The sequence below is a fragment of the Scyliorhinus torazame genome, chromosome 2 (assembly GCF_047496885.1).
Source record: "Scyliorhinus torazame isolate Kashiwa2021f chromosome 2, sScyTor2.1, whole genome shotgun sequence".
NCBI classification, from domain to species: Eukaryota; Metazoa; Chordata; class Chondrichthyes; order Carcharhiniformes; family Scyliorhinidae; genus Scyliorhinus; species Scyliorhinus torazame.
In genome coordinates, this window is record NC_092708.1 from 174,164,708 (window position 1) to 174,177,785 (window position 13,078).

General features: G+C 47.1%; 1 protein-coding gene across 5 annotated transcripts in view; it reads right to left on the reverse strand.

Moving 5' to 3' along the window:
* Window positions 1-13,078, reverse strand: part of LOC140393878 (melanophilin-like) — a 258,326-nt gene that overhangs the window by 87,345 nt on the left and 157,903 nt on the right. For all 5 annotated transcript variants that reach the window (XM_072480457.1, XM_072480466.1, XM_072480475.1 and 2 more), the window contains 2 exons: window positions 10,468-10,678; window positions 320-564 (listed from right to left, as the gene is read on the reverse strand). In XM_072480457.1, coding sequence (XP_072336558.1) covers window positions 320-564; window positions 10,468-10,678 — 456 coding nt within the window. The remainder of the gene's footprint in view (window positions 1-319; window positions 565-10,467; window positions 10,679-13,078) is intronic.

The window sequence follows — 13,078 nt, forward strand, 5'->3', positions numbered from 1 at the left end:
TTTTAACTGGGGAAGGTTCAAAACTCAGAATGTATGTAGTGATTTAAAAAAATGCCTTTCAACATTCAATGCAATCCCAGACACAGACTCAAGTTTTCCTTTAGCAGTGCATTTATATTTAATTCATCCCAATTTATAGAATTAAAAGACTGCCAGTTACCTGGTCAATCCCTTCATCCACACAGCACTCTTGTCATAATGTTTGCCAGCTCTAAAGGCTATAATATAGATGCCAAATTAATTAGAAATAAAGTTGTGTTCAATTCATAATTGTGTACATTGGCAGAATCCAGATTGCTCGTATTCTTTGAATATATACCTGACTTCCTCCAGAGCCTGAGTTTTCCTGTGAGGAACTTTTATTCCTGTGACGCACAAAGTGCCGCTGATACACTGGATGCTCAGGGGCCTCATCGTTGTCAGAGCTCTCCATATCAGCGTAATACGGGGCCCCGTGCTTTTGATAAGGCAGTGAATGGTGAAGCTCTGCTTCCCCAGGGGAGGTCCATATTCCGGGAACTGAGCGAGTGCGGGGAAGTCTGTGTTCACGATGCAGCACCTCGTCTGAATTCAATTAACATGTAAGTGAATGACAAAGAAAAATAAAAGGAGATGTTAACATGAATTTAGAGGAGCCATCTTCTATAGAGAAACATATGCATGTATCTGCAGCATTGGTCCAGTGCATTTTATAAGAGATTGACTTAGTTGTAGGAATGGATGCTCCAGGATTAGAACCCTTTTTATCAAATGTGCCTTAAAACCCATGTAATCCTACGTAAAACGCTGGAAGTGAATATCCTTACAGTGATTGTTGGACAACAAGAATAACAAAGAAAACAGAGAAAAATTTTGCTTGGCACATTCATGGGTGCCAAATACACTACAAGGAAAGATACTGAGGCACACAGAGGACAAAAGTCCCATGTTTCTTTCCTGGTCTAGGGTGAAGTAAGCTAGGGCCATGGGCAGTAACATTCACTCAGTTTGGTGTTATTGGTCCATGGTTATTAAAAATTAATGCTCAGAACAGTGGATTCTTGGGTGGGATGTCAAAGTGCTGCCACACCAGACATGAGTCAAAAGAAGAGTGGAGAAAACCAAGCGAAAAAGTACAAATTATTTCTCTCATACCATTACCAGTCACAACGTCTGTGATTTTCCTGCTCAGTAAGTTAGAATGGATTTGGTGTTGCCTTTCTATATTCATAATCATTGAGTCAGTTTTTAAATCAATAGGACCCGACAGATGCTGTTGTATAGCACCTAATTTCGTCTCCTCAATTACTAAAAAATGGCCAAATTTGGATTGAAATTCTTCTTTTGGTAATTTTAATGTAAGAATCAGAAGGCACATGACAGCAAACTCCATCATGAAGGTGCACAGACACTTTTAGTAAAGGTGACACTGGAAATGTTGCCATAGTTCTTGTTTTGGCTATTTTCAGCAGATGGCTATCCACCATCACCCCATCAGACATTCTGCTTCTGGTCTTCTTGTTCAACGACATGAATGGACCTATAACAGTTCCGATTACATTTCAGAAAATAAGCTCACAATATAATCACACATCTCTCATTGCCCTGGGAAGGCAGGGATGGATCTTCCCCATAGACACTACCTTTCTTGCAATTGTGTTTCCACAAATGGATTAGGTTGGAAATTCCAGCATTTTGATCTGACAATTGTTATCCGGTGGACTAATCAATCATTTTGCTGGAGCTTCGAAAACATCAGGATAATTAGTACAGAATTTTAAAATAAGTCAGCAGTAATTTATCGGTAAAAGTTCTGAAATGAGGCAGTAAAATGCAATGAAATCTAGTGGTCTAGTCTGGAACAGAACATATTACCATGACAACAATGTGCAATTGTATAATGCCTTTAATGGAGTAAAACATCCCAAGGCATTTCATAGGAGCGCGGTTAAATTTTAAAAATGACACTGAGCCAAATAAGGAGATGTTGGGATAGGCAACCAAAAGCATGGCTTTAAAAAGATTCTGAAAGGTGGACTGAGCTGGAGAGGCAGAGAGGATCAGGGAGGGAATTCCACAGGTCACGACTGAGACTGCTGAAGGCATAGCCATCATTCAAGTGGTGAAGGAATTGAGCCATGGATAAGAACACAGATGTGGAGAAAGGGGCTGCACGGTGGAACAGTGGTTAGTACTGCTGCATCACAGCAGCAGGGCTCCAAGCTCGAATCTGGTCTTGGATGACTGTCTATATGGAGTTTGCACATTCTCCCCTCGTCTGCGTGGGTTTCAAAGAACAAAGAACAATACAGTCCAGGAACAGGCTTTTCGGTCCTCCAAGCCTGTAACAGTCATGATCCCACCCTTGGCCAAAACCCTCAGCACTTCCTAGTGCCGTATCCCTCTATACCCATCCTATCCATGTATTTGTCAAGATGCCTTTTGAACGCCGTTAATGTATCAGTTTCCACAACTTCCCCTGGCAGCATACCAGGCACTCACTATCCTCTGTGTAAAAAGCCTGCCTCGCACATCTCCTCTAAACTTTGCCCCACAGACCTTAAAGCTATGCCCCCTAGTGACTGGCCTCTCCACCGTGGGAAAATTGAGCCCCAGCCAATATAGGGGAAGTTAAAATCCCCTACCACAACAACCCTGTTACTTTTGCACCAATCCAAATTTCTCTCTACCTATCTGCTCCTCAATCTGTTGCTGGCAGTGGGGGGCTTGAAATAAACCCCCAACATTGTGATTGCCCCCTTCCTGTTCTGAAGCTCTGCCCAGATTGGCTCATTGTATGAGCCCTCCAATGTGTTCTCCCGCAGTACGGTTATAATATTTTCCTTAACCAGTAATGCTACTCCCCCACCCCTTTTACATCCCTCTCTATGTCTCCTGAAGCATCTATATCCTCCAACATTCAGCAGCCAATTCTGCCCTTCCGTTAACCATGCTTCTGTGATAGCCACAATATCATAGTTCCAAATACTAATCAGTGCTCAAAATTCATCTGGCTTACCTGCTATACTTCTAGCGTTGAAACAAATACACTTTGGACCATTGTGTTTGAGCAGACAGGGGATGTTCGTCTCGTATTTTGGTTCTTTATTTCCCCTTCAGTTATTACACCTTCTAAGCTAATGCTTTGGTTCCCACCTCTCTGCCATATTAGTTTAAATCCTCACGAGTGACTCCAGCAAACCTCCCATCCAGGATATTGGTACCCCCCCAGTTTAGATGTAACCCATCCTTCTTGTACAGGTCCCACCTGCCCCGGAAAAGATCCTAATGGTCCAGAAATCTGAAACCCTCCCTCCTGTACCACCAGGTTAGCCATGTATTTAGCTGCACTATCCTCCTATTTCTAGCCTCACTGGCAAATGGCACAGGGAGTAATCCTGAGATTACAACCTTGGAGGTCCTGCTTTTTAGCTTACTATCTAACTCCCTGAACTTCTTCTGCAGGACCTCATCGCTCTTGTCGTTAGTACCTATGTGCACTACAACCTTTAGCTGTTTACCCTTCCCCTTCAGGATGGTCTGTATTTGTTCAGAGATATCCTTGACCCTGACACCAGGGAGGCAACATACCATCCTGGAGTCTCTTTCACATCCGGGTGCAGGTGCAGGCTCGATGGGCCGAATGGCCTCCTTCTGCTCTGTAAATTCTATGTTCCTTGCATCCACAGAAGCGCTTATCTGTGCCCGTTACTATAGAGTCACCTGCACCTACCACTCTCCTACAATTTGGCCTCTGCTGAGCAACAGAGCCAGTTGTGTTGACACTGTTCTGGCTGCTGTTGTTTTCCCCTGATAGGCTATCCCCCCAATAGTATCCAAAATGGTATACTTGTTAGAGAAGAGGACAGCCACAGGGAATTCCTGCACTGACTGCCTGCCCTTTCTAGTTGTCACCCACCTGTCTGCCTTGGGTGTGACCATGTCTCTTTAACTCCTATCTATGACGCTTTCCACCCCCTGCATGCTCCGAAGTGCATCCAACTGTTGCTCCAACCGAACCACGTGGTCTGTGAGTAGCTGCCATTGGTTACTCTTTCTGCAGACATAGTCGATCGGAATGCTGGAAGCGTCATGGATTTCCCATATCTTACAGTTAGAGCACTGCACCCCACTGAGTGACATTTAAGCGTAAGTTAATTAATTCAAAATAAATTCTCACGAGTGTACCAGATTTCTACTGTACAATTAAATGATAAATAGTAATCTCCGCCCTCAGGATTAGTTACTCCTCTACCTAGTTAATACAATTAGTTTTTTCAAGGTTTCTTTTCAAATTAAACACAGATTCCCTATCAGCCGATCAGGTCACAGCTTTGCAGTGACGTCACTTCTCAGTTTTCTCCCCCCACAATTTGAAAACACAGAGACACAGACACGAATACCACTTACCCTCTCAGACTGCAGTCCCAATTTTTCCCGCTCTGCTCTATTCCTGATGTGAAGGCCAAAGATCCCTGAGGTAAGTTTTTATAGCATTTACCTTCTCAGACTGCACTCCGGATTTTTCCCGCTCAGCTCCGCTTCCGATGTAAATGCCGCAGATCCCTGAGGTAAGTTTTCATACCACTTCCCTTCTCAGACTGCACTCCGGATTTTTCCTGCTCAGCTCCGCTTCCGATGTAAATGCCGCAGATCCCTGAGGTAAGTTTTCATACCACTTCCCTTCTCAGACAGCACTCAGGATTTTTCCCACTCAGCTCCCCTACCCATGTGAAGACCGCAGATCCCTGAGGTATGTTTTTATGCCGCTTACCTTCCCAGACTGCACTCCAGATTCTTTCCGCTCAGCTACTTTCCGATGTCCCCTGGGTGCTCCAGTTTCATAGAATCATAGAATTTACATTGCAGAAGGAGGCCATTTAGCCCATTGAGTCTGCACCGGCCCCCCGGAAAGAGCACCCCACTTAAGCTCACACCTCCACCCCATCCTTGAAACCCAGAAAGCACACCCAACCTTTTTTTGGACACTAAGGGCAATTTAGCATGGCCAATCCACCTAACCTGCACATCTTTGGACTGTCGGAAGAAACCGGAGCAGTCGGAGGAAACCCACGCAGACACGGGAAGAACTTCGCACAGATAGTGACTTAAGCCGGGAATCGAACCTAGGACCCTGGAGCTGTGAAGCAACGGTGCTAACCACTGTGCTACCGTGCCACAGTCCAAAGATGTTCAGGTTAGGTGGATTGGCAATGATCAATGAGCGGGGTTACGGGGATTAGGCAGGGTAGTGGGCCAAGGTACAGTGTTCTTTTGGAGGGTCAGTGCAAACTGAATGGGCTGAATGGTCTCCTTCTGCACTGTAGGGATTCTATGGATGGAGGAAGTCATAGAGATAGGGAGGAAGAAAGCAGGGAAGGATATATTTTTTCCTAATCAGCATCAAACACCCTCAGATCAGGTAGAGCACAACTTCAACACTTGCCAAATAATATCCCGCTACTCTGCTCAAAAATGTACTTGCTGATTTCAAACTCAGAAGGGAAGCATCTGAATGAAGTGGGAGGTCTTGTGGCTCAGCAGGTGGTGCCACTCTCCACCTCTGAGCCAGAAACTCTGGATTTAAATGCCACTCCAAGACCTGTTAAGTGTGGGCAGAGAGAAGTGCAGGGAGGGATTCTGGGAGGGGGGGAGAGGGTTCAATGTTAATAATGGAAAGGGACAGGTCAGGCTCATGGGGCAGGGCCTGGTGGTATGATGGTGGTGGATAAGAAGGGGGGGGGGTGAGAGACCCCCAGTTAGGATAGTCACGTGGAATGTGAGGGGGCTGGGAGGCCCAGTCAAGAGGTCAAGGGTACTTGCACATCTTGAAGGTTTGAAGGCCGATGTAGCAATGCTGCAGGAGACTCATCTGAGGGTGAAGGACCAAGTGAGACTTAAAAAGGGCTTGGTTAATCAGGTGTTTCATTCTGGATTTGACGGAAGGGCTCGAGGGGTAGCGGTAATGGTCAGCAAAAGGGTATAGTTCCAGGTGGAGAAGGTGGTTGCAGATCAGGGGGATGGGTATTCGATTGTGACAGGGGCGCAAGAGGGGAGGCTAGTGGTGCTGGTAAATGTATATAGTCCCAATTGGGACGATGTGGGATTCGCGAAGAAGGTGTGTGGGGCCATCCCCGACTTGGACACACACAAACTGATAGTGGGGGGGGGACTAGAACTTGGTGCAGGAGCCAAAATTGGACAGGTCACGGCCGCGCTCGCTGGTCCTGTCAGGGGGGGGGGGGGGGGGGGGCGAAGGTGCTGGCTGGGCTAATGGCGGAAATGGGACGGGTGGACCCTTGGAGGTTTCTGCACCGAGGGAGCGGGAGTACTTGTTTTTCTCAGTGGTCCATAAGGTGCATTCGGGATTGACTTTTTCATGGTGGGGAAGGCGCTGCTGGCTGGGGTTAAAGGGTCGGAGTACTCGGCAATTGCAATATCAGATCATGCTCCCCATTGGATGGATATGGTACTGGGGAAGGGGTGGGTACAGAGACCAGGGTGGAAGTTAGATGTGGGACTATTGGGGAACCGCGGGTTCTGTGACAAAATTGAAAAAGTAATCGAGGAATATGTAGGTTTTAACTGCACGGGTGAGGTGTCAGAGGCAGTTGTCTGGGAGGCTTTAAAGGCGGTGGTGAGGGGTGAGGTGATCTTGTTCAAGGCTAGGCTAGACAAAAAGGAGAGGTTGGAATGGCAGAGGGTAATAGATGAGATGCTGGAGGTAGACAGAAGATGTGCAGAAGATAGGGACCCAGCGCAGTTGGAAAAGAGGAAGGAACTCCAGGCGAGCTTTGACCGACTATCTACCAGGAAAGCGGTACGCCAATTGAGGCGAGCAAGGGGGGCAGTTTACAAGCATGGAGAGAAGGCGGGTCAGCTCCGTAGGGAGGCTGCGGCAAGGGAAATTGTCCAGGTGTGGGACAGGGCAGGGAAGTTGGTGGCAGCTCCAGATCAGATTAACAAGGTCTTTAAGGAATTCTATGAGAGGTTCTGCAGGTCAGAGCCACCTGGGGGAGTCCAGGCGATGCAGGAATTTCTAGATGGGCTGGAGTACCCAAGGTTAGGGGAGGGGGACAGGGCTACATTAGAGGGGGCGATAATGGAGCAGGACAATAAAAGATGCGATTGTGAGGATGCAGTCGGGGAAGGTGGCAGGACCGGATGGGTTTCCGGTGGAATATTATAAAAAAATACAAAAATAAGCTGGTACCGCTGATGGTGGGGATGTTTGAGGAGGCGATAGGGAAAGGGATGTTACCACAGACTTTGGGGCAGGCATCGATTTCCCTGTTACTTAAGAAAGATAAGGATCCGACGGAGTGTGGGTCGTATAGGCCCATATCACTTTTAAACGTGGACGAAAAGATATTGGTGAAGGTACTGGCAGGTAGGTTAGAGGAGTGCCTCCCGAAGGTGATAGGTGAAGATCCGACAGGGTTTGTGAGAGGGAGGCAGCTCTTTTCGAACTTTGGGAGGGTATTGAACGTGGTTATGGTACCGGCGGAGGGGAAGGAAACAGAGGTGGTTGTTGCAATGGACGCTGAGAAGCATTTGACCGGGTAGAATGGGGGTAGAATGGGCGGTTTGGAATTGAACCCAAATTTGTGAACCGGGTAAGCTATTATATAAGGAGGTGAGGGCCAGTGTGCGCACAAATAACATCAGCTCAGAATCCTTTCCTCTCCACCGTGGGACTAGGCAGGGATGTCCTATGTCCCCCCTGCTGTTTGCACTCGCGATTGAGCCATTGGCCATCGCATTAAGAAGTTCGGGTGTATGGAAAGGGATAGTGCGGGGGGGCGGATGGGGCGGATAGAGCATAGGGTGTCCTTATATGCCGATGACTTGGTATTACATGTGTCGGAACCAAGTGTGTCAATAGAGGGAATACTGGAGCTGCTTCGGGTGTTTGGGTCTTTCTCAGGGTACAAATTAAATCTAGACAAGAGTGAATATTTTGTGGTGTCTCGGCCAGGGGTGGGGGCAATGGTGGGAGGGCTGCCATTCTGTAAGGCAGGGACTCACTTTAGATACATGGGGGTGCAGGTTGCTCAAGTTTGGGGAGGGGGTACAACATTTTTAGTTTGGTGAGGAGAGTGAAAGCTGATCTGGCAAGGTGGGATGGTGTCCCTTTGTCATTGGCGGGTTGGGTACAGGTGGTTAAAATGAATTTTCTGCCATGATTCCTGTTTATTTTTCAATGCCTGCCGATTTTCCTGCCAAAGACTTTTTTTAGAGTGATTGAAGGGATGATTACTTCGTTCATATGGAGAGGGAAGGTGACCAGAATTAAAAAGGTGCTTCTACAGAGAGGAAGGCAGGCGGGAGTTTGGGTCTTCCAAATCTGATGTATTATTACTGGGCGGCGAATGTGGAGAAGGTACAGAGCTGGGTCAGAGAGGTTGACACCCAATGGGTCAGAATGGAGGAGAGTTGGGGTAGGGGGTTGGGTTTGACGGAGCTAGCGAGAGCGCCGCTCCCGACGGCCCCAGGGAGATACTCAGGGAGTCCGGTAGTAATAGCTTCTTTGAGAATTTGGAGACGGTTTTGACAGCACTTTGTGTTGGGGACAGGGTCAAGGGAAATGCCAATTCAGAGGAACCATAGATTTGAGCCAGGGAAGTGGGATGGAAATATTCGGAGATGGGAGGAGAAAGGAATTAGGACACTAAAAGATTTATTTCTTGGGGTCGTTTTGAGGGAGTGGGAGCGAAGTATGGGCTGGTGCACGGGGAAATATTTAGATACATACTGGTTCGAGACTTTGCCAGAAAGGGGATGCAGAACTTCCCAGTAGAGCCGGCTTCCACATTGCTGGAGGAGGTGCTGACGACAGGGGGACTGGAGAAGGGGGTAGTCTCGGCTATTTACGGGGTTATTTTAGAGGGAGAGAAGGCACCTCGAGAAGGGATCAAGGCAAAGTGGGAGGAAGAGTTGGGAGAGGATATGGAGGAGGGGTTCTGGTGTGAGGTGCTCTGGAGTGTGAATGCCTCCACCTCGTGTTCGATGTTGGGGCTGATACAGCTGAAGGTGGTGTATAAAGCGCACCTTACAAGGGTGAGGATGAGCCGGCTCTTTGAGGGGGTAGAAGATATGTGTGAACATTGCGGGGGGGTGCCACGCAAACCACGTTCATATGTTATGGGTCTGTCCAAAGCTGGAGAATTACTGGTTAATAAAAAACGTGTGTGAAGGAACCTGCACTCACAAATGTGCTCTGAGAGAGGATGCTAACTTAGGGGAATGTTTGATGAGTTAGTTGTCTGAGTTTAAAACAGAGTTTGCCACCTTTCAGAATGAACAGATGGAAAATCACTCAGAATGCAAATGTGCCTGACCCGGCATTCCTCATTGCTGTTTTGCATGGAGAGCACTATAGTCATCGGGTCGTGAATCTGTGGAAACCTTTACCATAGAGGGTTGTGGAGGTTGGGTATGTTCAAGGCTGAGATAGATTTTTAACCAGTAAAGGAATCTAGGTTATGGGGTAAGGCGGGAAAGTGGAGTTAGGGAGAATCATTCCAGATCATTCATGATCTCATTGAATGGCGGAGCAGACTCAATGGGCTGAATGGCTTACTTCTGCTCCTACATCTTACGGTCTTATAAAATCTGTCCCTTACTTCCAATGTACTAGAATAATGTGTAATTGTGTGCTGGAGAAGGGACTCCCTGTACACCAAGCAACTAATACAAAATCAAAATACTGCAGATGCTGGAAATCAGAAATAAAAACACCAAATGCTGGAAGATTTCATCAGATTATCGACCTGAAATGTTAATTTTGTTTCTTTCTCGACAGATGTTCTTTCCAGAAGTTTTTTTTCTTTCCGGAAGTGTTTGTTCTTTCTGGAAGTGTAGAAGATTTTAGTTTAGACGAGCAGCATGGTCTGCACAGGCTTGGAGGGCCAAAGGGCCTGTTCCTGTGCTATATTTTTCTTTGTTCTTTGTTCTTTAGATGCAGTCAGACCTGCTAAATATTTTCAACATGTTCTTTTTAAAGTTTTTTGGCAAAGAAGTGTTGTCAAAACCATTCATTTCATGCATGGTTATAGCTCACAGATACAGGAAAAGGATGAGGGCTACAGGGAACCTCTTCACTTCAAGGTTTCCACCACGCCATTCCAACTTGGGATAGATATTGGCAATCCTGGATGACAATACTGGAACTCCATACCTAAAGGCACTGTGGGATCATCAACAAGTCACAATCTCCAGCGACTCAAGAAGATGGTCCATCAGCATCTTTTCAAGAGCAACTAAGACTGGAGAGCAACTAGGGGTTGGTGTTTCTGGTGATGCCTATAACTGGAAAACAAATACATAAAATACTCTCATTCTGATATTCTGTATGAAGGTTAGATGTAGATCCCAAAAGTGCAATAATGAAGTTCTTCACTTCAGATCAATTTTGATACACTACATACTTTTATGCAATTGGAGTCAAATACAAGATATTTGAAGTGAAGGAAAGAGGTTTCATACCGGATTTGGAAGATTTGTCCAAACTTTTCCTTCTTTTGTTAATCTCCAAACGGACTTCAGTGCTAAACTCAGACTCTGGCAATAAGTTCTGTCCTTTCTCATGCAGGATGTTCCGAAATACTGAGGCCAGCTCTGCTTCTCCAATAAAAGACCCCCTTCTGGAGCCCTCCTCTGCTACACCATTGCCAGAGAACGGAAACTCTGAAAATGACTGATTGAACAAGAAATTGAAGAAGAAGAATGAAACATGTCAAACTCTGAGAGGACTGTCACATGACTTATTCCAACAAACATGTTTAGTCTTCAATACGCCAATAAGGGCTAACACAAGACTGCCAAAAAGCAAAATGCTGCAGATGTTGGAAATGAAAAGAGAAAACACAGAAAATACTCAGCATCTATAAACGGTGCTAACGGGTACAACCTCCCAGTCCCGCAAGCAACAGGTAGCTTGGTGGATGCGGAAACTTAACTTAGAAACATAGAAACACAGTGGTGTCAAGTCAGAACTGTGGGTTTTCCAGCCCTTGCCCACCGCCGGGATCGCATGGTCCCACCTAAGTTCAATGGACCCCCCACATCCCCCTCGGTGGGTCACCCTGCCAGGGGAGGGCCAGAAACCCCCCGACTCAGTTTCTAGACAATGAGTTGTACTTTCGCAATTAAGTACTCAGGGTTTCAACAGTGGGTTAAAGCAATAGGGGAGAGGGCCGCTACCCTAGTCGCACGCCGAAAAATCCTGCTTGGCTGGCGAACAGCAGCACCACCCACAGCTGCGGACTAGTTTGCTGAGAACTCGCAAATTCTCCACCTGGAGAAGATGAAGTATGCCATCCGAGGGTCGGAGGAAGGTTTTCTAAATGCAAGGGGGCAGTTCGTCGGTCTGCTCCAGAACCTGTTCGAGGCCAGCAACAATGAATAGATAGGGAAACATGAACGACAGAAAGAAAAGGGGAGAGGAAAAAGACAAAAAAGACAGTGGGGAACCATAGGAACCCGCAACCTGGGGGAAGGAGGGGGGGGGGAAGAGGAGGAAGGGCTGAAGAGGCATAAAGGGGAAACCCGGCCAGCCACAGGGGAATCATGGCCGAAGCTGACAGGGGAAGAAAAGAAAGAGGGTGGGAATGGGAGATGAAGGGGGGTAGAAACACCCCTCCAAACCAACCAGGGGGGATGCAAAGGGGGTGGGTGGGAGGGGGGCAGTGAGGGGTGGGCTCCGGGTGGGGTGGGGGGGGGGGCGGGAGGGACCACACACCGAGCCAGATGGCGGCAGACTGGGCGAACTTAAGGGAAGGAAAAGACAAGCCGTTCTATATTGTACAGTGAATGAACACGGCCAGCAATGTACATAATTGTTTATAATGTTTGAAAATGCCAAATAAAAAGATTTTTAAAAAAAGTTTCTGAAGAAACAATTTTGGGAAGTCCTTTTGCATCAATTAGCATGGCATGGATGCTTAAGAAAAAAACAGCGGAATTAAGTTCCCTGTCAGGGAGTAATTAAAAAATGAGTGGCATGTACCCGCCATAGTTGACTTTTTCAGTGACCAACTTTATCTTTGGGGAGTGCCTGTAACTGCCAGCCTATGGCTGGAGACTGCGTGGTGGCAGTGCCAGTTGCGTGGAGGAAGACCAACGTCAGAAGGAAGCATTAGCAGAGAAGGGTGGAGCAGGGTGAAAGGGAAGGTGCAGGCTTCCGGGGAGGGATAGTGCAAGATATCTGGGGAGAGGTGTTATCATTTAAATAATGACTTCTCTAAAATATATATATTACTCTTGAATCCACCAGGATGATAAAATGACCAATAGTCTTCTTATTGAAAGGTGAACTATTTAATGAGTAATAAAATGATAAACTCTGAGTCCTTTTACTGAATACTAAACTAACAATAAAGAATTAAAGTACAATACAGTTAATTATATAACTATACTCTATTATAATAAACTAGTTCACTGTTCTGATATCATCTGAATCATCTGACTTAGAAAAGGCAGGAAATCAGTTCTTATAGTATCTGACTGTGAGCCATCTAGTGTTGAAATGACTGTACTACATTTACATACATTGATCATGTATATTGATATCTGAATATCACTACAAGAGGTAGTGGAGGGAGACCAGGAAGGGACAATGCAAGATGTCCAGGGCAGGGATAGTGCAGGATGTCCGGGGGAGGGATAGTGCAGGGTGTCCGGGGAGGGATAGTGCAGGGTGTCCGGGGAGGGATAGTACAGGGTATCTGGGCAGGGATAGTGCAGGGAGTCCGGGGAGGGATAGTGCAGGGTGTCCGGAGAGGGATAGTGCAGGGTGTCCGGGGAGGGATAGTGCAGGGTATCCGGGGAGGAATAGTACAGGGTGTCCCGGGAGGGATAGTGCAGGGTGTCCGGGGAGGGATAGTGCAGGGTATCCGAGGAGGGATAGTGCAGGGTGTCTGGGGAGGAATAGTGCAGGGTGTCCGGGGAGGGATAGTGCAGGGTGTCCGGGGAGGGATAGTGCAGGGTGTCCGGGGAGGGATAGTGCAGGGTGTCCGGGGAGGGATAGTGCAGGGAGTCCGGGGAGGGATAGTGCAGGGTGTCCGGGGAGGGATAGTGCAGGGTGTCCGGGGAGGGA